The sequence below is a fragment of the Neoarius graeffei genome, chromosome 19 (assembly GCF_027579695.1).
Source record: "Neoarius graeffei isolate fNeoGra1 chromosome 19, fNeoGra1.pri, whole genome shotgun sequence".
Taxonomy (NCBI): domain Eukaryota; kingdom Metazoa; phylum Chordata; class Actinopteri; order Siluriformes; family Ariidae; genus Neoarius; species Neoarius graeffei.
The window spans coordinates 45,867,058-45,893,957 of record NC_083587.1 but is presented as its reverse complement, the minus strand read 5'-3'; the positions used below and the strand labels follow the sequence as shown (position 1 = coordinate 45,893,957).

The 26,900-nt window shown below is 39.9% G+C and overlaps 1 protein-coding gene across 1 annotated transcript in view; it reads right to left on the bottom strand.

Moving 5' to 3' along the window:
- tmem145 (transmembrane protein 145) overlaps positions 1 to 26,900 on the bottom strand; it is a 62,888-nt gene that overhangs the window by 34,602 nt on the left and 1,386 nt on the right. The window contains exons 2-6 of the mRNA XM_060900167.1: positions 10,315 to 10,389; positions 9,724 to 9,801; positions 9,348 to 9,434; positions 6,408 to 6,509; positions 1,671 to 1,755 (exon numbers count right to left, since the gene is read on the bottom strand). Of these exons, the coding sequence (XP_060756150.1) occupies positions 1,671 to 1,755; positions 6,408 to 6,509; positions 9,348 to 9,434; positions 9,724 to 9,801; positions 10,315 to 10,389 (427 nt within the window). The remainder of the gene's footprint in view (positions 1 to 1,670; positions 1,756 to 6,407; positions 6,510 to 9,347; positions 9,435 to 9,723; positions 9,802 to 10,314; positions 10,390 to 26,900) is intronic.

Here is a 26,900-nt window from a genome sequence, read left to right as displayed (position 1 = left end):
TTGCAAGTAAATGATTTTGTATAAAAAGGAAGTAAAAAGTTAGTAAGTAGTGATGAGGCAAGTAAGTAAGTAAGTAAATAAATAAATAAATAAATAAAGTAGGAACATTTGTAAGTAAATAAAATTTATGCAAGTAAAAATTAAGATAGTAAGGAATTTAGTAAGTTAAAAAAATTAAGGAAATAATTACGATTGCAAGTAAATGATTTCATATAAAAGGAAGTAAAAAGTTAGTAAGCAGTAATGAGGCAAGTAAGTAAGTAAATAAATAAAATAGGAACGTTAGTAAGTAAGTAAAATTTATGCAAGTAAAAATTTAGTAAGGAATTTAGTAAGTTAAAAAATTAACTAAGTAAGAAAATAAGTTATTAAGCAAGTAAAAATTAAGTAATTAAGATTGCAAGTAAATGATTTCATATGAAAAGGAAGTACCACAGCAAATAAAATAAGCTAGTAAGTAACTTTCGTAACGTTAGTAAGTGAGTTAGGTTATTTATGAAATAAATCAAGTAATTTTTTTCCGACAGTAAGGCCAAAACAACATATATATATATATATATATATATATATATATATATATATATATATATATATATATATATAATATCTCATCTCATTATCTCTAGCCGCTTTATCCTTCTACAGAGTCGCAGGCAAGCTGGAGCCTATCCCAGCTGACTACGGGCGAAAGGCGGGGTACACCCTGGACAAGTCGCCAGGTCATCACAGGGCTGACACATAGACACAGACAACCATTCACACTCACATTCACACCTACGGTCAATTTAGAGTAGCCAGTTAACCTAACCTGCATGTCTTTGGACTGTGGGGGAAACCGGAGCACCCGGAGGAAACCCACGCGGACACGGGGAGGACATGCAAACTCCGCACAGAAAGGTCCTCGTCGGCCACGGGGCTCGAACCCAGACCTTCTTGCTGTGAGGTGACAGTGCTAACCACTACACCACCGTGCGCCGCCCATATATATATATATATATATATATATATATATATATATATATATATATAATTTTTTTTTCTCTTCAGTTGTAACATGTTGGCATGCAGGTCTGAAGTAAACATAAATTTACGAACATTATAGCATTGCATTATCTCATCTCTCATTATCTCTAGCCGCTTTATCCTGTTCTACAGGGTCGCAGGCAAGCTGGAGCCTATCCCAGCTGACTACGGGCGAAAGGCGGGGTACACCCTGGACAAGTCGCCAGGTCATCACAGGGCTGACACATAGACACAGACAACCATTCACACTCACATTCACACCTACGCTCAATTTAGAGTCACCAGTTAACCTAACCTGCATGTCTTTGGACTGTGGGGAAAACCGGAGCACCCGGAGGAAACCCACGCGGACACGGGGAGAACATGCAAACTCCGCACAGAAAGGCCTTCGTCGGCCCCGGGGCTCGAACCCGGACCTTCTTGCTGTGAGGTGACAGCGCTAACCACTACACCACCGTGCCGCCCATATATAATTTTCTCTTCAGTTGTAACATGTCGGCATGCAGGTCTGAAGCAAACATAAATTTACGAACATTATAGCATTGCATTATAGTACAAGGAAAATATAAACGCTACTTCAACGATTCCAGATACCTTACACTCATTTGATTTTGTCTAACATGCAAGCACCCTTCTGTAGGTCTCACCAAACTCATCTGCAGAAAAATGTTGTTTCCAAAAAGACTGCCCATTCGTTAGCTTCATCTCGTACTCCAGCTGTAGCCCTCCGCCCTGTGTGTGTGTGAGAAACAGGAAAGAGAGGTAGACAAATATTCACAACACAAAGAGATCATTTATAAAGCACTTCAAAGCATCAGACTTCTAGTTCTTGAGAGGATTTGAGGCAAGCTGGAAAAAAGATGACACGCTTTGATTTCATTTAGTAGGAAATCCTCCTCTGTTTTTATCAAAAGGGTAAAGAGCATGAAGCATACACTGTCAAATTCAATGTGGCTAGAGATGGCATGAGGCTGAGGGAGTGGGTAAAAGACAGTAAGGAATCAAAGGCTAGAACAGATATGTACTGAACTAGGAACAACTGAAAACAAGCCGATCTCTTTTCACTGAGACATATATGGAAGGAAAAAGCCAAACCTTTTTTCCAGTACACACTTTATCTCCTGATTTCAACACTTAGGTATGCTGTTTCTTCTTTGTGGGATTTTCTTCCAATATATTTTTATATATGTTTTGCCTTTGTACTCTTGAATGATAGATTAGCACAATAGAACAAAGCTTCATTTGAGGGCATTCAGGATTATGCGTGAAAACTATACAGGAACTGCATCCCTTTACTAGATTTACCTGATTTATGAGCTACATAAGTTGGCAGTCTGAGTTATCAGACTGCAATTAGGCCCCAAATGCCAGCCATTAAAACATGTCCTTGTTTCGGTGAAAGGAGCCCGATCTTGGGAGCTCCTGAGTGGCCGAAGACTGCGATTTCAAATCTTGATGATGCCACAATTATTTGTGGCCAGCAGTGCAAGCGAGCAAAATTGGCCATATTCCCTGGGTGGAAAGGATGGCATACTCTCTTCCCCCATCAATCACAGTGACACAGCAACACTAGCTGTAATTATGAGCCCATGTATGTGGAAGGGTACAGATAGCACTTTAATCCGAATGTCTTATGCTGCCCTGTGATGTAACGTGAGCAGCAGTTCTGTACAAAAAGATGCAGTTGAATGGCTTCACATGCCTTGGAAGAAGCACATGAAAGTCTTCATCCTTCCTGTTAGCTTGTCATATAATAAGGGAGATCTGACTGGGTGGGAACTGGCCAAGACAAAATTAGGGAGTAAATCATGGGAAGAATTATCAAGCTTGATATGAACAAATTCATCCAAAATCACTGACACAAGAATTGTGGTATTAGTAAATTGGTCATATTTATGTTTGCAAAATTTCAGACTTGTATCTGTATTAGTTTATGAGATACTGTCAGTCTGGCGAGGCATTCTATCACTGAGGCGAAGTATATTGAGACGCTGGTTGATGGGAGTGGAGATGGATGTAGGCGCAGAAGACAGCCTTTATTATAAAAGAAATAGAAAACAGGCATACAATGCAAAAAGGCAGACAGCTATAGTAATGAGAAACAGGCAAAGGGTCGGGTAAGGCACCTGTTTGTACAACATCAGGGCTAGATAATATCAGAATAAGTCAAGGCAAGACAATATCAGAATAACAAACACAGAACAGGAATCAGGAAACCAAGAGAAGAACACGACGAGGCTCGGTAATGTGTAACTCGCAATGCAATACTTCGCAAAGTGAATGAGTCTTCAGTGTCCTTATACGAGCGCGCTGACTGCGCCTTAATTCAAGGCATGGGGTCAGTAATTAGAGGCATGCACTGTTCAGACCGTGCGTGAGAGAAAGTCTGTTGTGCGTGCCAATGCGTGCAGGTGTGACAGATATAGAGGCTTTAATAAAAAAAAAATGCTACAGAAAAAGTTCCACAAGTCATTAATTTTAAACTGTTCGTGCAAGATGCATGGGATTTTCAGAAATTGCTGTCTAGTACACGATGTCTTATAGAATGGCCACAACTGCATATTTGCCCATTTTTGGCCTGCTAAAAATTATACAATATTTTTCATTTTTTATGTATTGTCTCTCTCCACACTAACTCACACCAGAGCTTGACAAATTTCATATCTGTTATGTTATAGTTTTTTTTTTTGGCAGCTAGGTGTACGTCTGAAATAATTCAAACTTTCGTTTTTTTTTTCTGGGTTAAAATAAAAAAAAAAAATTTGCGCGTATATTTCAAATACATATTGCTCATGTATGACAAGGTCTACCATAAAACAAATTATACCACTTGAGAGATACCTGTATACTTTAATTAGCAAATGCTCAAACTATGAAGTTGGTACTCTGAAATAACTGTATAATTAAGATATCAAATATGTCATGGTTTACTACAAACAGTAAAATGTTTTAAGGTACAGTATATACAGTATATAGTTGCGGTCAGAAGTTTACATACACTTATCATGGATGGGAATGTCATGGCAATATTGGGCTTTCAGTGATTTCTTCGAACCGTTCATTCTCTATAACAGAAAATAAACAAGAATTTGGTGCACAAGTTTTAATTTATTTTGTTTTTTTCTGAAATCAACACAGGGTCAAAATTATACACACATCCACTTAGATTATTAATTCAGTGATACTGAAAGCTCCGAATGCCTTTTAACTTGCCAAGGCCTCTTAACTTCTTGTTAGTGATCTTGAATGACTACAGCTGGTAGCTTCTTTGTAGCAACATAAAAAGGTTTGCTTGACAAGTACAGTACAAGTTAGTGGAAGGTGGAGCCACTTTGCTGGAAGAAAACCCAAACTGTCACCTTCAGCTAAGAGGAAATTGGTTTGGGTGGTCAGGAGCAGCCCAAGAACCATCAAGGCACAGACCTGCCGTGAACCGGAAGCTACTGGAACACTATCGACAGTCAAGCAAGTTTTACATTGCCATGGACTGAGAGACTGTCATCCAAGAAAAAAGCCCCTGCTCCGAAATGAACACTTTCAAGCTCGACTAAAGTTTGCAACTGACCACATGGACAAAAAAAACAAGTCTTCTGGAGGAATGTTTTATGGTCAGCTAAGACAAAGATTGAATTGTTTGGCCACAATGACCAGAAGTATGTTTAGAGGGGTAAATGTGAGGCAATCAACCTTAAGAACATTGTAGCAACTGCTAAGCAACTGTTAAGCATGGTTAAACAAAGTGGATGGAATAATGAAGAAGGACGACCTCAGAATTCTTCAGCAGAACCTAAAACCTTCAGCAAGATGGTTGAAACTTGGACACATCTGGGTGTTCCAACAGGACAATGACCCCAAATACATCAAAGATAATTGTGGAATGGATAAAGTTGACTAACATTAAGCTTTCTGAATTGCCTTCTGACAGCAACCCTATTGAAAATATATGGACTGTACTTAAAAGTCAGATTGGTGCCAGAAATCCAACAAATTTAATTGAACTCTACTAATTCTGCCAAGAAGAGTGGTCAGATATCCAACTAGAATTCTGCCAGAAGCTTGTTAATGGCTATCAAAAGCATCTGGTCAGGGTGAAACATGCCAAGGAACATCCATCCATTATCTGTAGCCGTTTATCTTGAGCAGGGTCGAAGGCAAGCTGGAGCCTATCCTAGCTGACTATGGGTGAGAGGCAGGGTGCACCTTGGACAAGCCGCCAGGTCATCGCAGGGCTGACACATAGCGACAAATAACCATTCACACTCACATTCACACCTACAGTCAATTTAGAGCCATCAATTAGCCTAACCTGCATGTTTTGGACTGTGGGGGAAACCGGAGTACCCAGAGGAAACCCACACAGACACAGGGAGAACATGCAAACTCCACACAGAAAGGCCCTTGTCGGCCACTGGGCTCGAACCCAGGACCTTCTTACTGTGAGACGACAGTGCTAACCACTACACCACTGTGCCGCCCTCCCGATATGAATAATTAAATTAAAATCAAAATAAATTAAAACCTGTGCACCAAAATTTTTTCTTTTTCTATTAAAGATAGAATCATTCTGCCACAGAAAAGAACAGTTCAAAGAACTCGCTGAAAGCCCAATATTGCCACGACATTCATATCCATGATGAGTATCATGTTCATCCACACCGACCTTGGCAAACCATGTCTTCATATAACTTGCTTTGTGCACAGGAGCATTGTCATGCTGCTGCAACATGCTTGGACTCCACAAAACATAAATCTTAATTCTACAGCATACAAAGATCATCCTGTACAAATCTGCTCTTTCAAATTTGTAGCAACAGTTTGGGGAAGGCATGCATATCAGGTGTCCACATACTTTTGGCCAAATAGTGTAAATGGATTATGTTGTCACGTTTAAATAGCTATTTAAAATGGATTATGTTGTCACTTTTAAATTTATTTCAAGTACCCACACACATTTTCAGTTGATTCATATTAATGACTTAAAAGAAAACAAACCAAATCCATAAATTAAGGCAACGAAGATTAGCTATTGAGTTCGGACAAAAAAACAAATGGCACATTTAGGAGGAAGAGTTAGTCAATGAACACACTTAGTAATTTATGGGTTGGTATTTATCAACATTTGTATAAGAGTATGAAGAAAATCAGTGTTACCGATATGCACACGAGTGTGAGGAGATATTCTGGAGGTTATGTGAAATTCATAGAGTTACAGACACTAGTGTTAACAAAGAAGGAGGAGGAGTTTCAAGTATGATCCCTTTCCTTTCCCTAAAATTTATTTTTTCATAACTCCAAATGCACAGTATAATGTATTTCACAAGCTTAATTTTGGGCAAGCAGTATTTTTTAGTACGCAGTAGTAGAAAAGCTAAATTAGCACTCACCCCACACTTACTGAGCACAATGTACCACCACCTCTCTCTGACTGAACGGAAGCTACGCCCTCCAACACAGCTGAGAACTTCTTCACCATCCTCTTCTTCAACCTGAGGTGCAAATAACCTTTCATCAGCTTAAAAACTAAGTAAGGTAGTGACCTAAAATTACTGGAACCCTTCATAGAAATGAGCAAAAAAACCCATGATACTTGAGCTAAAACTTTCGGAAACATGGTACAGTAAAATTTAAAACAGCCCCCCCCCCAAAATAAATAAATAAATAAATAAATAAATAAAAAAAAAGAAAAGTATATACACAGTACTGTGCAAAAGTCTTAGGCACATGTAAAGAAATACTGTACACCAAAAATGGCGGAAAAATAATGAAATGAAATGTTTCAACATTAAAAAAATACTATAAACAGTAATCAGTAAGCTATAATAAATTAAACAAAATCAATATTTGGTGTGAGACGACCCTTCGCTTAAAAAAAAAAAAATTAGTAGTCTTAGGTACAGTGAGTGCAGAACCAGCCACAGTTCTTCTGGACACTTTGACTGTCACACTTGCTTCTTAATTTTGAAGCAAAATCCAATAGCCTTCATTATATTGTCTTTTTTAATCTGAAAAGTGCTCTCTTATGGAATATGCTGCTCAGATACAAACATTTTTTTTCCTCTAACGTTTAATTTTGTGCTGGAAAACGAACGTTTGGACTCTAAAATATTTTGTATCCACTCGATAATGTAGAAGTCGTAAAATAGAAATCTATAACTAACAAAGTTTGTATGACAAAAAAAGGGTGCTTGTTTGTTTGTTCCCAACATAACTCAAAATGTAGTGAATGGATTTTGATGACATTTTGAGGAAAGGTGGGCCATAATGGGCCAAGGAACAATTGATTAGATTTTGATGCCAATCCGAATATGTGGCTTTGCAGAGGTTTGCACTCTACGGTACCAAGTGCCCTTCTAGTTATTATTATTATTGCATTTTTTTCTCTATAAAACAGTGGTGAAGGCTGCTCTGGAGAAAACATCATCACTAAGTCTCTTCGTGTAATGTCTAACAAGGTTGGAGATATTTATTGACACATTTCGGTCCACTCCTTCATGCAGAACATTTTAAGCTCCTTTATATTCTTAGGTTGGTGCATGTGGACTTCCTTCTTCAATACAGATCACAGGCTGTCAGTTGGGGTCAATCAGAGACTGAAATGGTCAGTGTAATACATGGATTTTGTGTTTGTACAACCTTTTCTGTGTTGATTTGGAAGTTTGGCTTGTAATTATTTGGAAAGCTCTATCAAGAGTCAAGTCTGAACCTCCTGACAGAAGCAACCAAGTTTTGGGCTGAAAAATTTGGGCCCTCAGCATTGTGCCCTAATTGTGCGTAAAGTCATTTGTAACTGAAATTTCATCTGTGCTGTATGTCGCGCATGTATAGCATATTTGACAATAAAGTTGACTTGACTTATATATAAAATCATGTCTGCCTGACATGATTGAAGCGGTGGGCAGAGCTGTCGGCACTCAGACTGTGGCTATTCAGAACTTGAACCGCAACATGGATGACATCATGGAGAAGCTTTCGGCTTTGCAAAGAAAATGGATTGATTCGGAGACCAGAATAGACAGAATGGACAGACAGAGTGGTCATGTAAAAGAATGCATCTACTTGCCCCAAGACCAAACAATCCCAATCTTATCTGCTTTCGGCTCCCTCAGACAGCACTGGCCTCGGCCAAGGCCGTTGCTGGGACAACATCTCCCCCTGAAGGTCACTGCTGTGAGATGCTCTCGCATTCCTTCCCCCACTTCCAGCAGTCGCTGCTTTTACCCCCAGTGTGACAAGCGGGTGCATGACCAGCGCCATCATGGCTGCAGGAGTGGACGGCTGCTTGCTTGCGCTGGGTTACCTCTGCCTCCTCCCCTCCCCCCTCCGCCCCCCTTACCCCCACCCCTGATTGCCCCCCTCCCCTCTCAAGTCCCGAGTTTTCATGTTGTAAAGTGTACTTGTGTTATTTTGTGCTTATGTGCTGAGGTGTTTTTTTAATGTTCCCACACTGTGCTCCTCATAGGAGTATAGTGTGGGGGTTGCTTTTTTTTCTCCTCCCCTCTCTTCATGTTATTCTGTATTTTTTTCTTTTTATCCCTGTCTTCCTGTCCTGTCTACTCCCCCTCTGTCAATTGTGTGTATGTGTGTATAGAAGGACAGGTTGATGGTCAATTTCGCTGGTACTTGTGACTAGTGATAATAAAGGGTTCATTCATATATATATTTGTCCAGGTTAACCATCATCTGTCTCTTTTCAGTTGAAGTTCTTGTTTTTCTTCATGGAAAAGGATGACAAAGTACATTTTACATATGTGCAAACAATATTTATACCCCTGGGAAACAGGACAAGGTTAATGGCTGCAGCAGAGGACCTGGAGACTGTTAGAAAAAAATACTGTTATTTAAAAAGTAGTTCTAATGAGAATTATATATATATATATATATATATATATATATATATATATATATATATATATATATATATATATATATATATATTTTTTTTTTTTTTTTGTGGAACAAAAGATAAATATTATATTTATATAAAAAATAATTAATTAATTAATTAATTAATTTGTTAATTAATTTGTTAATTTAAATAATTATAAAATTATAATAAATAATATAAAATTAATTTTTAAACTGTAAAAAATTTTTAATAATATTTTAATTAATTTATTCATTCATATAATGTACTAATTTTATAATTTATATTTATAAAGATGTTTTATAAAAGATAACTGTTACCTTTTGTTATTTGAGTGGAAATTTTTAAGTTATTTTGTGTAATTTTTATTACACTACATAATGCACACAATATTTTCATTTTTTTAAGAAGGGTGCAAATAATTCTGGATGGCACTGTATGTGAATCTCTAGTTCCTTACCACACATCCAGACCAGGTGTAGCGGGTGGTGAGGTTAATGACTTGGTTGTTCTCAGGCCTCAGGACTGCCTCTTTCTGATAGCAGTCCTGCAATACATCAACATACATCATTTATACCAATAACTCTGTTATTACCTTTCTTCAAAACACATAAGACCTGGATGAGTCAGAATTATCACATCCACATATTTTCACTTTGGCATGTGACACATTTGGCTCTTGAGAGACTAGAGCTGAGAAATACTTCTCATTTAAACTGAATCTGGCCATGCACACAGTATACAACACACACACACACACACACACACACACACACACACACACACACACACACACACACACACACACACACACACACTGCCAGTGTTTGCCTCACCTTGTCTGGCCTCTTGTATACAGCTGGCCACTGCGAGCTTTCATCAAAATAGAGCAATATGTTCTGACAGCAGTGTGACTGAGGGAGGAAACAGTGATGGGGAAAGAGAAATGGAGAGACAAACATGATAAACTCTCTGTCAAGTAAGCAGCAAAAAGAGATGTCAGTGAGAGACTGAAATAAAGAGGGGCAATGCAGGAACCTTACGAATGCAGGAGAAGAGCGCTAAGAACGTAGCTAAGAAAGCAACACTGTTCTGTTATACTGTTAGCATTTTTGCTCATGCTGTCCCTTTCAGTACTGACGTTTAGCCAATGTCTGTTTTACTGACTGTAGTGTAGTATAAGAACCTGGATAATCAGCTCCACACTGCGTAGTGATACAGTATCTTGGATATTCTATCACTACTGCATCACTGATATGTTACACAGTCGTGGTAATGTGGTGAAACTGCAGTGAGACTGAAATGAAGGGAAAAACAGTTTACTGAAAAACAGTTTGCTTCACACTGCCTATAACCTTACTGTCGGTTAAAGACAAAAGCACTAAAAGAAAGCAAGATCTCTTTATCTGTATTTTCTGTAATTTTACCTTGGGGTAACGAAATTTGAAGTCCAGTCTGCCAAAATCAGTGAGGAAACAAAACCTGGTCAGAAACACCCAGTCCTGTAAGATAGGGAGAGCGCAACCTGTAAAAATACACTCACACTATCAGCATTTCACTCCCTACTGTTACATAAAGAAGGAAGGAAGGAACAAATGAATGAGCAAAGAAAGGAAGGAAGGAAGAAAATAAGGAATGAATGAATGAATGAAGGATGGAAGGAACAAAAGAAGGAGGAAAGGAAGAAAGGAAGGAAGAAATGAATGAAGGAAGAAAGGAAGGAAGAAAGGATGGAAGGAAATAAAGAAGGAAGGAAGGAATAAAGAAAAAAGGAATGAAGGAAATAAGGAATGAATTAATTAATGAAGGAAGGAAGGAAGGAAGGAAGGAAGGAAGGAAGGAAGGAAGGAAAAAGGATGGAAGGAAATAAGGAAGGAACAAAGGAAGGAAGGAAGGAAGGAAGGAACAAAGAAAAAAGGAAGGAACGAACGAATGAATGAATGAATGAATGAATGAACAAAGAAAAAAGGAAGGAATGAAATGAGGAAGGAACAAATGAATGAATGAAGGAATGAACGAACTAACGAATGAAGGAATAAAGAAAAAAGGATGGAAGGAAATAAAGTAACAAATGAAGGAAGGAAGGAAGGAAGGAAGGAAGGAAGGAAGGAAGGAAGGAAAAAGGATGGAAGGAAATAAGGAAGGAACAAAGGAAGGAAGGAAGGAAGGAAGGAAGGAAGGAAGGAAGGAACAAAGAAAAAAGGAATGAATGAATGAATGAATGAATGAATGAATGAACAAAGAAAAAAGGAAGGAATGAAATGAGGAAGGAACAAATGAATGAATGAAGGAATGAACGAACTAACGATTGAAGGAATAAAGAAAAAAGGATGGAAGGAAATAAAGTAACAAATGAAGGAAGGAAGGAAGGAAGGAAGGAAGGAAGGAAGGAAGGAAGGAAGGAACAAATGAATGAATGAATGAACAAAGAAAAAAGGAAGGAACAAAATAAGGAAGGAACAAAGGAAGGAAGGAAGGAAGGAAGGAAGGAAGGAAGGAATAAAGAAAAAAGGAAGGAAATAAGGAAGGAAGGAAGGAAGGAAGGAAGGAAGGAAGGAAGGAAGGAAGGAAGGAAGGAACAAATGAAGAAAGAAAGGAAGGAAGGTAGAAAAATAAGGAAATAGGAAGAATTGAAGTAAATAAGGAGGGATGAAAGGAAGGAAGAAAAAAGAAATAATTAAAAAGGAAGGAAGAAAGAAGAAAATAAAGCGGTAAATAAGAAAGGAAGGTAAGAAGGGGAACTGTGCATGCAAGAAACAAACTGGAGCATATTTACATGATTAGACAAAAATCTCAAGTTCATAAGCAGTATATGGGGTATGGGGTACCTACAACCCCGATTCCAAAAAAGTTGGGACAAAGTACAAATTGTACAACCCCGATTTCAAAAAAGTTGGGACAAAGTACAAATTGTAAATAAAAACGGAATGCAATAATTTACAAATCTCAAAAACTGATATTGTATTCACAATAGAACATAGACAACATATCAGATGTCGAAAGTGAGACATTTTGAAATTTCATGCCAAATATTGGCTCATTTGAAATTTCATGACCGCAACACATCTCAAAAAAGTTGGGACAGGGGCAATAAGAGGCTGGAAAAGTTAAAGGTACAAAAAAGGAACAGCTGGAGGACCAAATTGCAACTCATTAGGTCAATTGGCAATAGGTCATTAACATGACTGGGTATAAAAAGAGCATCTTGGAGTGGCAGCGGCTCTCAGAAGTAAAGATGGGAAGAGGATCACCAATCCCCCTAATTCTGCACCGACAAATAGTGGAGCAATTTCAGAAAGGAGTTCGACAGTGTAAAATTGCAAAGAGTTTGAACATATCATCATCTACAGTGCATAATATCATCAAAAGATTCAGAGAATCTGGAAGAATCTCTGTGCGTAAGGGTCAAGGCCGGAAAACCATACTGGGTGCCCGTGATCTTCGGGCCCTTAGACAGCACTGCATCACATACAGGCATGCTTCTGTATTGGAAATCACAAAATGGGCTCAGGAATATTTCCAGAGAACATTATCTGTGAACACAATTCACCGTGCCATCCGCCGTTGCCAGCTAAGACTCTATAGTTCAAAGAAGAAGCCGTATCTAAACATGATCCAGAAGCGCAGACGTCTTCTCTGGGCCAAGGCTCATTTAAAATGGACTGTGGCAAAGTGGAAAACTGTTCTGTGGTCAGACGAATCAAAATTTGAAGTTCTTTATGGAAATCAGGGACGCCGTGTCATTCGGACTAAAGAGGAGAAGGACAACCCAAGTTGTTATCAGAGCTCAGTTCAGAAGCCTGCATCTCTGATGGTATGGGGTTGCATTAGTGCGTGTGGCATGGGCAGCTTACACATCTGGAAAGACACCATCAATGCTGAAAGGTATATCCAGGTTCTAGAGCAACATATGCTCCCATCCAGATGACGTCTCTTTCAGGGAAGACCTTGCATTTTCCAACATGACAATGCCAAACCACATACTGCATCAATTACAGCATCATGGCTGCGTAGAAGAAGGGTCCGGGTACTGAACTGGCCAGCCTGCAGTCCAGATCTTTCACCCATAGAAAACATTTGGCGCATCATAAAATGGAAGATATGACAAAAAAGACCTAAGACAGTTGAGCAACTAGAATCCTACATTAGACAAGAATGGGTTAACATTCCTATCCCTAAATTTGAGCAACTTGTCTCCTCAGTCCCCAGACGTTTACAGACTGTTGTAAAGAGAAAAGGGGATGTCTCACAGTGGTAAACATGGCCTTGTCCCAACTTTTTTGAGATGTGTTGTTGTCATGAAATTTAAAATCACCTCATTTTTCTCTTTAAATGATAAATTTTCTCAGTTTAAACATTTGATATGTCATCTATGTTCTATTCTGAATAAAATATGGAATTTTGAGACTTCCACATCATTGCATTCCATTTTTATTTACAATTTGTACTTTGTCCCAACTTTTTTGGAATCAGGGTTGTAAATAAAAACGGAATGCAATGATGTGGGAGTTTCAAAATTCCATATTTTATTCAGAATTAGGGGGATTGGTGATCCTCTTCCTTCTGAGAGCCGCTGCCACTCCAAGATGCTCTTTTTATACCCAGTCATGTTAATGACCTATTGCCAATTGACCTAATGAGTTGCAATTTGGTCCTCCAGCTGTTCCTTTTTTGTACCTTGAACTTTTCCAGCTTCTTATTGCCCCTGTCCCAACTTTTTTGAGATGTGTTGCTGTCATGAAATTTCAAATGAGCCAATATTTGGCATGAAATTTCAAAATGTCTCACTTTCGACATTTGATATGTTGTCTATGTTCTATTGTGAATACAATATCAGTTTTTGAGATTTGTAAATTATTGCATTGTTTTTATTTACAATTTGTACTTTGTCCCAACTTTTTGGAATCGGGGTTGTATATCTCTCTCTCACACACACACACACACACACACACACACACACACACACACACACACACACGTGTCTTTGTTCAAGATCATTTTAATTCAATGAATAATGAATATCTAACTGGATTTAATTGGTGTAAAGCTGTAAATGAGGCAAATGTGTACTTAATGTCAGCATTAACTGAATCCACTATTAAAGAACAAACCCTTCATGACAACGGTTTAGTGAAAGTTAACCAATTTCTGAGCCTTAAAGGTGCTGATTGCAAAGTCATCTGAAATTTTCAAATTTTTTCTTTTTATTGTTCATGGCATTTTCCTATGTCTCGCAAGAACAATATCATGCAGAGGAGATGTGATTATTTTGATGTGCTGAGAGTTGCTTTTCTCCGTTTTGGGATTGAATAGCCAACCTCTTGAGGTAAACAGTATGACCCGACGGAAACAGCCGAATGCGAGGAGCTTGAACTAATTAGCATAATTATGGAACTGGGTCACACCAAGATGGCAATGCGCAGAAAACATTGTGACTCTGCATTGACTTTGAAGTTTTGAGTCGTAGGTATGTAATTTGTAGTTGACCTTCGTGAATAGATCCATGAAACAAAAGACGACTGTATCTTTTCTCTGTTACTGCTTTTGTGTTATCGTTTCTTTCACCACATGAGGTGTATAACTCCATACTCAGACTCACCAATCCAAGATGTGTGCTGCAAATTCTTTGTCAGATTTTGTACCTGTTTCATCCTTCAGTCGATTCCAGCGGTCGATCTGTCTCTTCACGAAAATCCTTGCGGACAACCTTTAGGTTTCCATTGCTTTTCTGGTGCGCTTTCTAGCTGATTCGCTTTCATATTTTCCTTTGCTTTTCCACTGGCTTTTAGCTGACGGGAGGGCAGAGTTTGCCCATGCTGACTTGTTTTGATTAAAAGTAGGTCAAACACGCCCCATGGTGGTCATGTGATATTGTTGCTCACTTGCTTCGGCAATCTCCAGAATCGGAAAATGCGGGACGCATTTTATTTCGGTAAAACATTTACACATAGGATACACAGTGTGTACTTACTTACTTACTTACTTACTTACTTAATCCTCTTCGCCCCATGTGGGGCATAAGGCCAATAACAAGCACCTCCACTTTTGACGGTCTTTAGCAAGATGTTGTGCCTCGCCCCATGATAGATTTAACTTGGATAGCTCAGAGGTGATGGTTCTTCTCCAAGTGGTCTTAGGTCTTCAGGCTTCTGCTTTTCAGAGGGTGTCCACACGAGGGCAACTTTGGAGATCCGCTGTTGTAAGACAGAGCCATCTCATGCGTCGGTGTTTGATTTCATCAACCACGCTGTGGCTTCTGGTCTTTTTGTATAGCTCCTGGTTAGATATTACTGCTGGCCAGAAGATACCACAAATCCTTCTCAATCATCTATTGGGAAAAACGTCCAGCTTCCTCATGTCACTCTACCACTCTCCAACATTCTGACCCATATAACAAAACTGACTTGACATTACTGTTATATATTTGGATCTTCGTGCGTAGACTGTACTGTTTAGACTTCCAGATGGAACGAAGTGCAGCAAAAGCACATTGTGCCTTTCCGAGGCATGGAGTGATGTCTTTGCCGACTGCATTATCGGAGCTCACAATACTGCCCGGATAGGTAAATTCATCTACTCCCTCAAGTGGTTTGCCATCTACTGTGATGGGCGCTGCTGTGGTTGGGTAAACATGGTTTGTGTCTTGGTGGTTTTTATGTTCAGGCCAGTCTGGTTCACAAAATTATGCAGTCTTTCGGTCTTCTACACAGTGTGTGCAGCAGCGAAACATCTCGAAACAGCAACAGAAATAGAACATTTTTGCCCAGAATTCAACGTTGCAGTCAACACCTTTAAATGTTGCTTCACAGTGTAAGTCAGTACGACACAGACTCACTCTGATCTCTGGGTCTGGAAATTAAAACTCTGGGTTTTTCCCAAACTCTGTGTTAACAGATCAGGGTTAGTAGCTCACTGATCTTCACTGAACACAATATTGACACAACACTGTTGGATGAACTCCATCTTAAATCTGTGTTTTCCTATTGAAGCCAGACAAGCATACTCAGTCAGACAGAAGTTTAAACAAGCTTAAAATATTCCTCATGGAGGACTGGGCCAAGATCAATACACAAACATTATGTCTGACATTAAACAAAGACACAAAATTGACAGAGTTCATAGACGTACATAAATCTACAGTGCACTGATTACTAACAGCCGGTTTCTTCAGCTATAATTCTTTTGCCTCTGGAAATATCCACAGTGAACATCAATACAAAAGACAGCGAGTTTTCAAATGAAATCACGAAACGCTGCTTTTTTAATGTTCTGTAGTCTACCATCAAATAAAGATATTATGATACTTTATATAATTACAGGTACTGACTGCAAAGTCATCTGAAATCTTTTAATTTTTTTTTACTGTGTATGGTATTTTCCTATGTCCCAACAGCTAGCCGCTGTGTCTGGGGATCAGGTCGTCGAGGCCCCTGCCTTCGACTGCCGCCCAATCCACACTGCACCAGCTCCCTACGGCTACCTCTGTGGGTGGTGAACCCACAGGAGGTCGGGCCCACGTCACCTCTTCGGGCTGAGCCCGGCTGGGCCCCATGGGCAAAGGCCCGGCCACCAAGCGCTCGCATACGAGCCCCAACCCCGGGCCTGGCTCCAGGGTGGGGCCCCGGCTGCGCCATACCGGGCGATGTCACGGTCCTTGCTTGATTCTATGGTCATGAGCTTTGGGTAATGACCGAAAGAACAAGATCGCGGATACAAGTGGCCGAAATGAGTTTCCTTCGCAGGATGGCTGGGCGCTCCCTTAGAGATAGCGTGAGAAGCACAGTCGCTCAGGAGGAGCTCGGAATAGAGCCGCTGCTCCTCCACATCGAATGGAATCAGCTGAGGTGGCTCAGGCATCTTTTTCTGATGCCTCCTGGACGCCTCCCTGGGGAGGTGTTCCAGGCATGTCCCCCTGGGAGGAGGTCCCGGGGAAGACCCAGGACACGCTGGAGGGACTATGTCTCTCGGCTGGCCTGGGAACGCCTCGGTGTTCTTCCCGAGGAGCTGGCCGAGGTGTCTGGGGAAAGGGAAGTTTGGGCTTCCATGCTCAGACTGCTGCCTCTGCGACCCAGCCCCGGATAAAGCGGAAGAAGACGAGACGAGACGGGTATTTTCCTATGTCCCACAAGAACAATATCATGCACACGAGATGTGATGTACTGAGGGTCGCTTTTTCCATTTTGGGACCGTTTTCCTCCCTCTTGAGGTAAACAGTACAGTCCTATAGAAACAGCAGAACGCGAGGAACTTGAGCTAATTAGCATAATTATGGAACTGCGTCACACCAAGATGGCAATGTGTGGAAAACACCGTGACTGTGCATCGACCTCAGAGAGTTTTGAGTCGCAGGGATGTACGGTAATTTGTGGTTGACATTCGCGAATAGATTCGTGAAACAAAAGATGAATCTATCTTTTCTCTGTTACTGCTTTTGTGTTATCGTTTCTTTCTCTGTAAGATCGCCACATGAGGTGTAAAACTCCATACTCGCTATCGTGGAGTCGAGCCCATGCGTTCGAAGGCTAAGATAGCTAACCACTAGCTAGAATGATTGTTATCTGTCCAGAAAAATGACATCATCTAACCTTGCTCTATCTTGCAGTTGCACTCACTATGCAGACTTTCCTTTTCTTTTCTTTGCCGCTGACTTTTAGCTGGCGGAAGAGCCGAGTCCGCCATGTTTGCCTACGCCGATTTATTTTGGTTAAAAGTAGGTCAAACACATCCCACGGTGGTCATGTGATATTGTTGCTCGCTTGCTTCGGCAATCTCCGGAATCGTAAAATGCTGGGCGCATTTTATCTCGGCAAAATATTTACACACTGGACTACCAGTGTGTGTGCAGTGGTGAAACTTCTCAAAACTCCAACAGCAATAGAAATAGAACATTTTGCCCAGAATTCAACTTTGCAGTCAGCACCTTTAATTAGCATAATTATGGAACTGCGTCACACCAAGATGGCATATATAAGGCATATATAAGAAGGAAGAGTTAATTACCTATGTCTCAAATATGTGATCTAAGGCAGTACAAGGTTGTGATACATCATATCACTATTTAGACAGATCATTCTTTCAAATAAAAGCTTTCTGTTACAAACTGGACGGGAAAATGGGAATCTTTAATCGTAAGAGGACAACAACAAAACACAGCTTTATTAGCTGGCGTTGGTGTTTTATTGTTATTATTTCCTGAAAAAATCTCATCTCATCTCATTATCTCTAGCCGCTTTATCCTGTTCTACAGGGTCGCAGGCAAGCTGGAGCCTATCCCAGCTGACTACAGGCGAAAGGCGGGGTACACCCTGGACAAGTCGCCAGGTCATCACAGGGCTGACACATAGACACAGACAACCATTCACACTCACATTCACACCTACGGTCAATTTAGAGTCACCAGTTAACCTAACCTGCATGTCTTTGGACTGTGGGGGAAACTGGAGCACCCGGAGGAAACCCACACGGACAGAACATGCAAACTCCGCACAGAAAGGCCCTCGCCGGCCACGGGGCTCGAACCCGGACCTTCTTGCTGTGAGGTGACAGCATTAACCACTACACTACCGTGCCACCTCCTGAAAAAATGTTTTTAGTAATTTTCACTCAGCATTTTATGTACCACCACCACCACCAAAAAAAAAAAATCTGTTGGTATTTCATACATCTGCAAATTTCAAATAGCAATTATTTTCTGTATTTTTTCCAACAGTGGTTACTTTTGTTTCAGGTAAATTTTATCTGGCTCAACACTGATCTGTGAATTTGCAAATCTTGGTCTTTTGAGCCAACAGAAAACAATAAGGTACCGTAGTACTACAGTCTCTTGGGTCATTAAACAAAATGGAGGAGCTGCTTGTTAATTATTAAATAGTGTTCAGACAGGACTTTTGCTTGGTGGACATCTAACATGTGCAAGTACACCAGACACAATCTGTACACGTCAGTGTTGGCAGAGGATTTTTAGCTTGTTGTCTTTGCCGTTTTATCGTGGATAAACTTCTCATCAGATTTTTTTAGGTGCAATAGCAAAGTACAAAACAGAAAAACAACTAAAGTTGTTTTTGTTGCTCACACACACTGTGCTTGCTGTTAGGACAAGTAACCAGACTGTTTCCTGAGGTGCCTGAGAAAGACAGATTATTTCACACCTGACAAGTACGTAGTGGATATATTAATCCCATACTACAGTATGCCTGGTCAGCATGCCATGGAAATCTGGCACAAGCTTCATCAAACCAGTTTGAGTGTGTTCAGAAACATACCTGCTAAATAATCATTGGCAGGGCATTCTCTGGTTTTCAAGCTGTGCTGAAAACCATTGACTCACATTTCGTCTCATAGACAGACAAAACAATCTGTGCACAGACTCTGAGTTCAACCCACTCAGATTCCTCTTTTAGAGACTCTCTGCTTCCCTTTAAAGGTACACTAACTTTCAGATTTTTCAAGTGTAGGTCATAAAAAGAATTTTCCTAGACACCCAATTATTTTTGTTTAGTGGTCCGAAAGCTACTCAATTCGAATCACAGACTTCCAATTTTATTGTATTAATTTTTTTAAAAAGAACAATTAATGAATTTAGAGCCACGTGGCCCTAAATTCTCTGCTATTTTTTCCTGCTTCACCATGACCCAATTCAAGAGACTATGTCATGCGTCACGTGGTGGGCTTTCCCTGTTCACGCAAGGTATTGTGTGATACAAATTTGAAACAGGAGAGGAAAACGGCAGATGTGTGTGCGAATGAAACGTGGAAGACCGACTACAGTAACAGAAAGCAAGAAGAAAAGATGTTATGTTCTGAAGGAAAGGAAATGCAGGACCGAACTAATAAATATCGGCAGTTAGCGAGCACCTCGGTGTGATCAGCTGTTCGTTTAGCGACAGAATGATGGAACTGTCAGTGCACGGTCAAGATAAACCTGTAGATGGCAGTAATGCAACATTGTGGCTGCCGGCTGCCGTAAAACCCAAAAGAAGAAGAAGAAGAAGAAGAAAACGCCTAAAGGTAAACCTGCGCATGCGTACATGGACTTCCTCTGTCTGCTTGACTGCACGAAGTGAGCAATTTCATGCACATTATTTGCTTGGGAATCCCCTCAAATTAAATAACTTCCCAGCCACAGAATGGCCTGGGGTTTTTTTTCCTTTTTTTTTTTTAGATACTACAAAAATAAACGTATATCACAATGACCAAATTTCAGATGGAACTAAATTTCACCGATTTTATGAAATCGAAAGGCCGTCTACTTTTAAGTTCCAAACACAGTACCAGTCAAAACTTTGGACACACCTTTTAATCAGTGTTTTTTCTTTATTAAAAGTCACTTCATGTCTTAAAGTAATGATGGATGCTGTTTCTCTTTACTTAGTTGAGCGGTTCTTGACATAATATGGATTATTACAGTTGTGGTGTGGAATAGGGCTATTTACTGTATTTTTATTACTATTTACTGTTTGATCTCAAACGCATTAACAAGGAAAGAAATTGCACTAATTAACTTTTGCCTAGGCACCTGTTAATTGAAAAGCATTTCAGGTGACTACCTCATGAAGCTGGTTACCGGTAAGATAATACCAATAGTGTGCAAAGCGTCATCAAGGTAAACGGTGGCTACTTTGAAGAATCTAAAATATGAAATGCATTTTTTTAAACAGTTTTTGTTTACCACATAATTCCAGATATGTTCCATATGTTATTTCATAGTTTTGATATCTTCAGTATTGTTCAAATACTGAACATAGTCAAAATACAGCAAACCTATGAATGAGTAGGTGTGTCCAAACTTTTGACTGGTACTATAATTCTGGCAAACCAATGGATCAGTTTTGGGACAACTCCAGGAATCAACTCTTTGGGATCGAGTCCCAGCACCTTTGATGTGAAATGAAACACAATGACGACTTGATCACTTGAAAAACAACATATATTAAAAAATATTATCTAAGAAAATTACAACAATGTAGCAATTACCAGTGGTAACGAGTCAAAGTTGTTGGGTTGTTTTGGAGGATGCTAGTGAACAACACTACATAAGGCCAAACAAAATAATATATGTGTTTCCTGTTTCCTGGGTTTTCAAAATGGGGTAGGTAGGTAGGGAAAAAAAAATTGTTTATCCCAAAAGTTTACAACAAATTTTCTAGGGTAGGTAGGAAAAAGTGAGAAGTTTCCTTTGAAAACTTTTTTTGCAAAATACTCGTTAAACGTTTGCAACTGATCCCAGAATGTCAGAACTGTGTGATTTGTTGTAGGAAACAATGTTGTAGTTACTCTATAGTTCTTCATTTGGAAATATTTTTAATTGTTGTGAATATCTTTTGCATTGCAATAGGCTGATTTGACAAGCAAACATTTCTGTCCACTGTGTCGCTTTTTGTTCCAAGGCGAACCTCCATTTTATAGGCACCCGGAAGAATCGATGAAATATACTGCACATGTGCAAGCAGTCATTTACGTCCGACCCTTCGAGGCATGAACACAAGGGTGGCCAGGTTTTCTACTTAAAAATCTAAGATAATCATCATTATAACACTAGCAAGAATACGCAGCATTGTTCAGCTATGTATTTGATTGCATCTAACAGTGACCCCTGTCTAGAAATGCCTACGAAATTTGGCTTTGAAGCAGGTAGGGTCGGGTGCGAGAAATAGTTTGTTTATCGTGGTCATAAACAGTTGAAGGGTCGCAGTGTTTTTACAGGGTCGGTCGGGTAACCGGAAACAGATATATTATTTTGTTTGGCCTAAATACATTTGGAAGTCACTCTTATCCAGAGCAATTTACCGTACATTTACACAATTGATTAGTTAAGGGTTAAGTGTCTTGCTTAAGGTCCCATCAGAAGCATATTGGCAGCTCTGGGCTTTGATATCACAACCTTGCTCTCCATAGTCCAATGGCTTAACCATTGAGCTACCACTGTCCCATTAGTATTACGTTATACATTATTTACACAGGACATTCACGCCTTAAAGAAACAATCTAAATGTGTTTGGCTTCATGGCATGAAGGCTTTTTTTAATGAGAAAAGAATACATTCCATGTCCCAACAGCTAGCCGCTGTGTTCGGGGATCAGGTTGTCGAGGCCCCTGCCTTCGACTGCCGCCCAATCCACACTGCACCGGCCCCCTACGGCTACCTCTGTGGGTGGTGAACCCACAGGAGGTCGGGCCCATGTCACCACTTCGGGCTGAGCCACCAGCCACCAGGCGCTCGCATACGAGCCCCAACCCCGGGCCTGGCTCCAGGGTGGGGCCCCAGCTGTGCCATACCGGGCGACATCACGGTCCTTGATTTTTTCATTTCCATAAGGGGGTTTGGTGAACTGCTCTTGGTCTGGCCTGTCACCTAGGACCTGTCTGCCTTGGGAAACCCTAACAGGGGCGTAATGCCCCTGACAACATAGCTCCTAGGATCATTCAAGCACACAAACCCCTCCACCACAATAAGGTGGCAGTTCTAGGAGGGCTGGCAGTTCTAGCCTGCCTCAAGTGGAGAAGTTTAAGTATCTTGGGATCTTGTTCACGAGTGAGGGAAGGATGGAGCGTGAGATCGACAGGCGGATCGGTGCAGCCTCCGCAGTGATGCAATCGCTTTACCGGTCCGTTGTGGTGAAGAAGGAGCTGAGCCAAAAGATGAAGCTCTCGATTTACCGGTCAATCTACGTTCCGACACTCACCTATGGTCATGAGCTTTGGGTAATGACCGAAAGAACAAGATCACAGATACAAGCAGCCGAAATGAGTTTCCTTCGCAGGGTGGCTGGGCGCTCCCTTAGAGATAGGGTGAGAAGCACAGTCACTCGGGAGGAGCTCGGAGTAGAGCTGCTGCTCCTCCACATCAAGAGGAATCAGCTGAGGTGGCTCGGGCATCTCTTTCGGATGCCTCCTGGACGCCTCCCTGGGGAGGTGTTCCAGGTATGTCCCCCCGGGAGGAGGTCCCGGGGAAGACCCAGGACAAGCTGGAGGGACTATGTCTCTCCGCTGGCCTGGGAATGCCTCGGTGTTCTTCCCGAGGAGCTGGCCAAGGTGTCTGGGGAGAGGGAAATTTGGGCTTCCATGCTCAGACTGCTGCCTCCACGACCCGGCCCCGGATAAGTGGAAGAAAATGAGAAGAGATGAGATGAGATGAGAAAAGAATAATTTTGTAGACAGAGATGTATTGGTAAAGCATGGGGTGCAAGTGACAATTTGTCAATGGTCTGGAAGCCAAATTTTCCTGCTGATATGAAGAGAAATTTCTTTCAAGCAATTGTAACATCTGTTCTGCTTTATGGCTGTACCACATGGACTCTGACATCGAAACCTGAAAAGAAGCTAAACAGAACATATACCAGGATGCTAAGATCTGCACTGGATATATCCTGGAGGCAACATCTAACTAATAAACAACTTTATGGGCACCTACCACCCATATCTGATGTCATTTGCAAAAGAAGAACACGCTTTGCAGGCCACTGCTGGAGGGCTAAGAATGAAATCATTAGTGATGTCCTGCTGTGGGAGCCTAAACATACTTGAGCAAATGCTGGAAGACCTCCCAAAACATATGTTCAGCAGCTATGTAGCTATGTGACGACACTGAATGTTATCCTTCAGACTTGCCTGGGATGATGAACGACTGGAATGGATGGAGGGATCGAGTTATGAAAATCTGTGCAACTAGCTCGACCTGATGATGATGATGATGTAGACAAACTGATCATTTCATTTGAGACCGTAATTAGTCATTTTCAACGCTGTTGTTGAAATGTGTGTCATTAATGTGTGTGTCTATATATATATATATATATATATATATATATATATATATATATATATATATATATATATATAAAAACCAAAATAGCATGATGCATGATATAAAGACATTTTTCAGACATAGCAGGAAAGATTGAAAATATTGCCTTAAAGGTGGACTGCCTTTCAGATTTTTCACATTTAAGTTATAAAAAATAATTTTCCCTAAATTATTTTTGTTTCGTGGACTAAAAGCTACTGAATTCGAATCACTGACTTCTGATTTTATTAATTTTTTCCCCCCTAAAAGAACAGTTAATGAATTTAGAGCCACATGGCCCTAAATTCTCCGCTATTTTTTTCTTGCTTCACCATGACCAAATTCAAAAAACTATGTCATGCATGACATGGTGGGCTTTCCCCATTTGTGCAAGGCACTGTGGGATACAAATTTGAAACAGGAGAGAACAATGGCAGACGTGAGTGTGCGAATGAAACGTGAAAGATCGACTATAGTAACGGAAAGCGAGAAGAAAAGACGTTATGTTGCGAAGGAAAGGAAACGCAGAAACAAACTAATAAATATCGGCGGCCAGCGAGCACCTTGGTGTGATCAGCTGTTTGTTTAGCAACAGAATGATGGAACGGTCAGTGCACGGTCAAGGTAAACCTGTAGATGGCAGTAATGCAACACTGGATGCCAGCTGCTGTAAAACCTGGAAGATGAAGATGACGACTCAGGTAAACGTGCTCATGCGCACACGGACTTCGCTTGACTGCGTGAAGTGAGCGATTTCATGCACATTATTTGCTCGGGAATCCCCTCAAATTAAATAACTTCCCAGCCACAGAATGGCCTGGGTTTTTTTAGATATTACAAAAATAAACATATACCCCAACGACCAAATTTCAGAGGGAACTAAATTTCACCGATTTTATGGAATCGAAAGGCCGTCTACTTTTAACTTTGTAAAATAGTTGGACAACTGATTAAAGCAGGCAATCCAACACAATACCTGATGGTTAGAAAATAAGGTTCTACCCAGCACATTGTTCTTCCAATGCTTCTCTTGCTGACTACAAATAAATGTTTATATATTGAATTATTCCTCACATCAAAATACAAGTTACAGTACCGTATGTCACGAGGCCAACATCACAGCACTTTGGTACCATTTTCTCTGCTGTAACATTATCTGCCATTTTCTATCAAATTAAGTTTTTTATTTATCAAATAATCAATAATGAAATTCGTTGCCAACTATTTTCATTAGCAAATTTCAAGTTTTGACATTAGTTGCTGTAGCCCTAGATAAGAATTTAATAATGCCCTATTACCGAAAGATAAAGTTGTATTAAAGATTATTTAGTTTATAGAACTATCTTATTTAAAATATTCACCAGCTCAATACAATTTCTTTCTTTAACTTAATTTCTACTTGGTGTCATCAAGATGATCTATTATGGAAAATCTTTAAAAAAAAAAAGAATCAGGAATACTAATTTATTTGGGCCAGATCTTTGACGTAATCTGGATCAGTCGTACTCCCATGAATTGTATGGATTAATGAATTTTAATGAAGCTGGAACACTAATTAACCACAGAGAATGATTATAGAAAAGATCTCAGTCAGTATAAAATATACATTATACTACCCAAGGATGGAAAAATGAGTAACTTCTATTTCCATTTTGCTATTCGGAGGATTTCTGTACTGGATGTTATAACAGTGTCACAGAATTATTTCACAGAGGGAATAATTTTATTTTTTTTGAAAACGATGTCACGGTTATTGTCATGCTTCAGTAAAGCCCTAGTCTCTGCTGAGCAAGTTCTTAGGCTTCTTCATGAATGTTAGATGAGGTTACTGGACACAGTGCTTGGTCCTCAATTATTTGTTCTTATCAGCTCACCACTGGTCTAAAATTCAGATACAGATGCACTCATTTAGAAAGTGAACTGATGACCAGAACCAAATTCCTATGCAAATTTGAGCTCATTCGCATCGCTATGTTCAGGCATGTCTTTTAATTAATGTGTAACTTATTTGTTTGCCAAATTAAAGACTTTGTCCACCACCATTCATTCCACAACTACCACCAAATGCATGTCGCAGCAGAAATCAAGATCCATCAGACCATTTTTGCAGCAATTTGGGTGAGCCTGTATCCACTGCACCCTCAGATTCCTGTTCTTGGCTGACAGAAGTGGAAGCCGATGTGGTCTTCTGCTCCTGTAGCCCATCTGCCTCAAAGTTCAATGTGTTTAGTGTCCTGAAGTGCTTTTCTGCTCACCACACTTGTAAAGAGTGGTAAGTTCATCTTCCTGTCATTCTCCTCTGACCTCGCTCATCAATCAGCGCAGAACTCCATTCCCTGGATGTTTTTTTTTTTTTTGTCTCCACACTATTCTGTGTAAACTCTAGAGATCAACAGTTTCTGGCTGGCACCAACAACCAACAACCATTCCACAGTCAAAGTCAGTGAAATCACATTTTTCCCCATTCTGATGTTTGATGTGAACATGAACTGGAGCTCTTGACCTGTAACTACATGACTGTATGCATTGTGCTTCTGCCACGTGATTGGCTGATTGGATAACTGAATGAATAAGCAGTACAAGTGTTCCTCATAAACTGCATACATCTTCAGAAAATCGTCCGTGTAACACATCATGCACGTTAATCTATAACATGATGCAGCAACTTTTAGAGCATGCATTAGCTACTTTCCTTGTGAAAAGGGTGACCGTTTAGTAGTTTTAGCAGTGTTTCACCTCATTTTCTGTTAGCTTTCTAGTGATTTTGAAAGATGAACAGGAAGTCTGTTTTTGACAAGTAAAAAAAATAATAAAGTCACATAGTATGTTATAATAAGAACATATAATTATGACTTATTTCATAATAATGAGAATATTTTCTCAAAAGTTATTTAATATCTCATTATTATGAGATAGTAAGTCATTTTTTGAGAACTTAAGTAATAATTATGAGATACTAAGTGATCATTATGAGATAGGCTCTCATTATTATAAAATGATAAGATTATAAGTTATTATTTTTAGAAGTTGTGATAGTTATGAGATACTAAGTCATAATTATGAGATACTACATCATTATTATGAGATAGAAAGTCATGATTATGAGATACTACATCATTATTATGAGACACTACATCATTATTATGAGATAGAGTCATAATTATGAGATACTACATCATTATTATGAGATAGAAGCTCATGATTATGAGATACAACAGAAAGTCATGATTA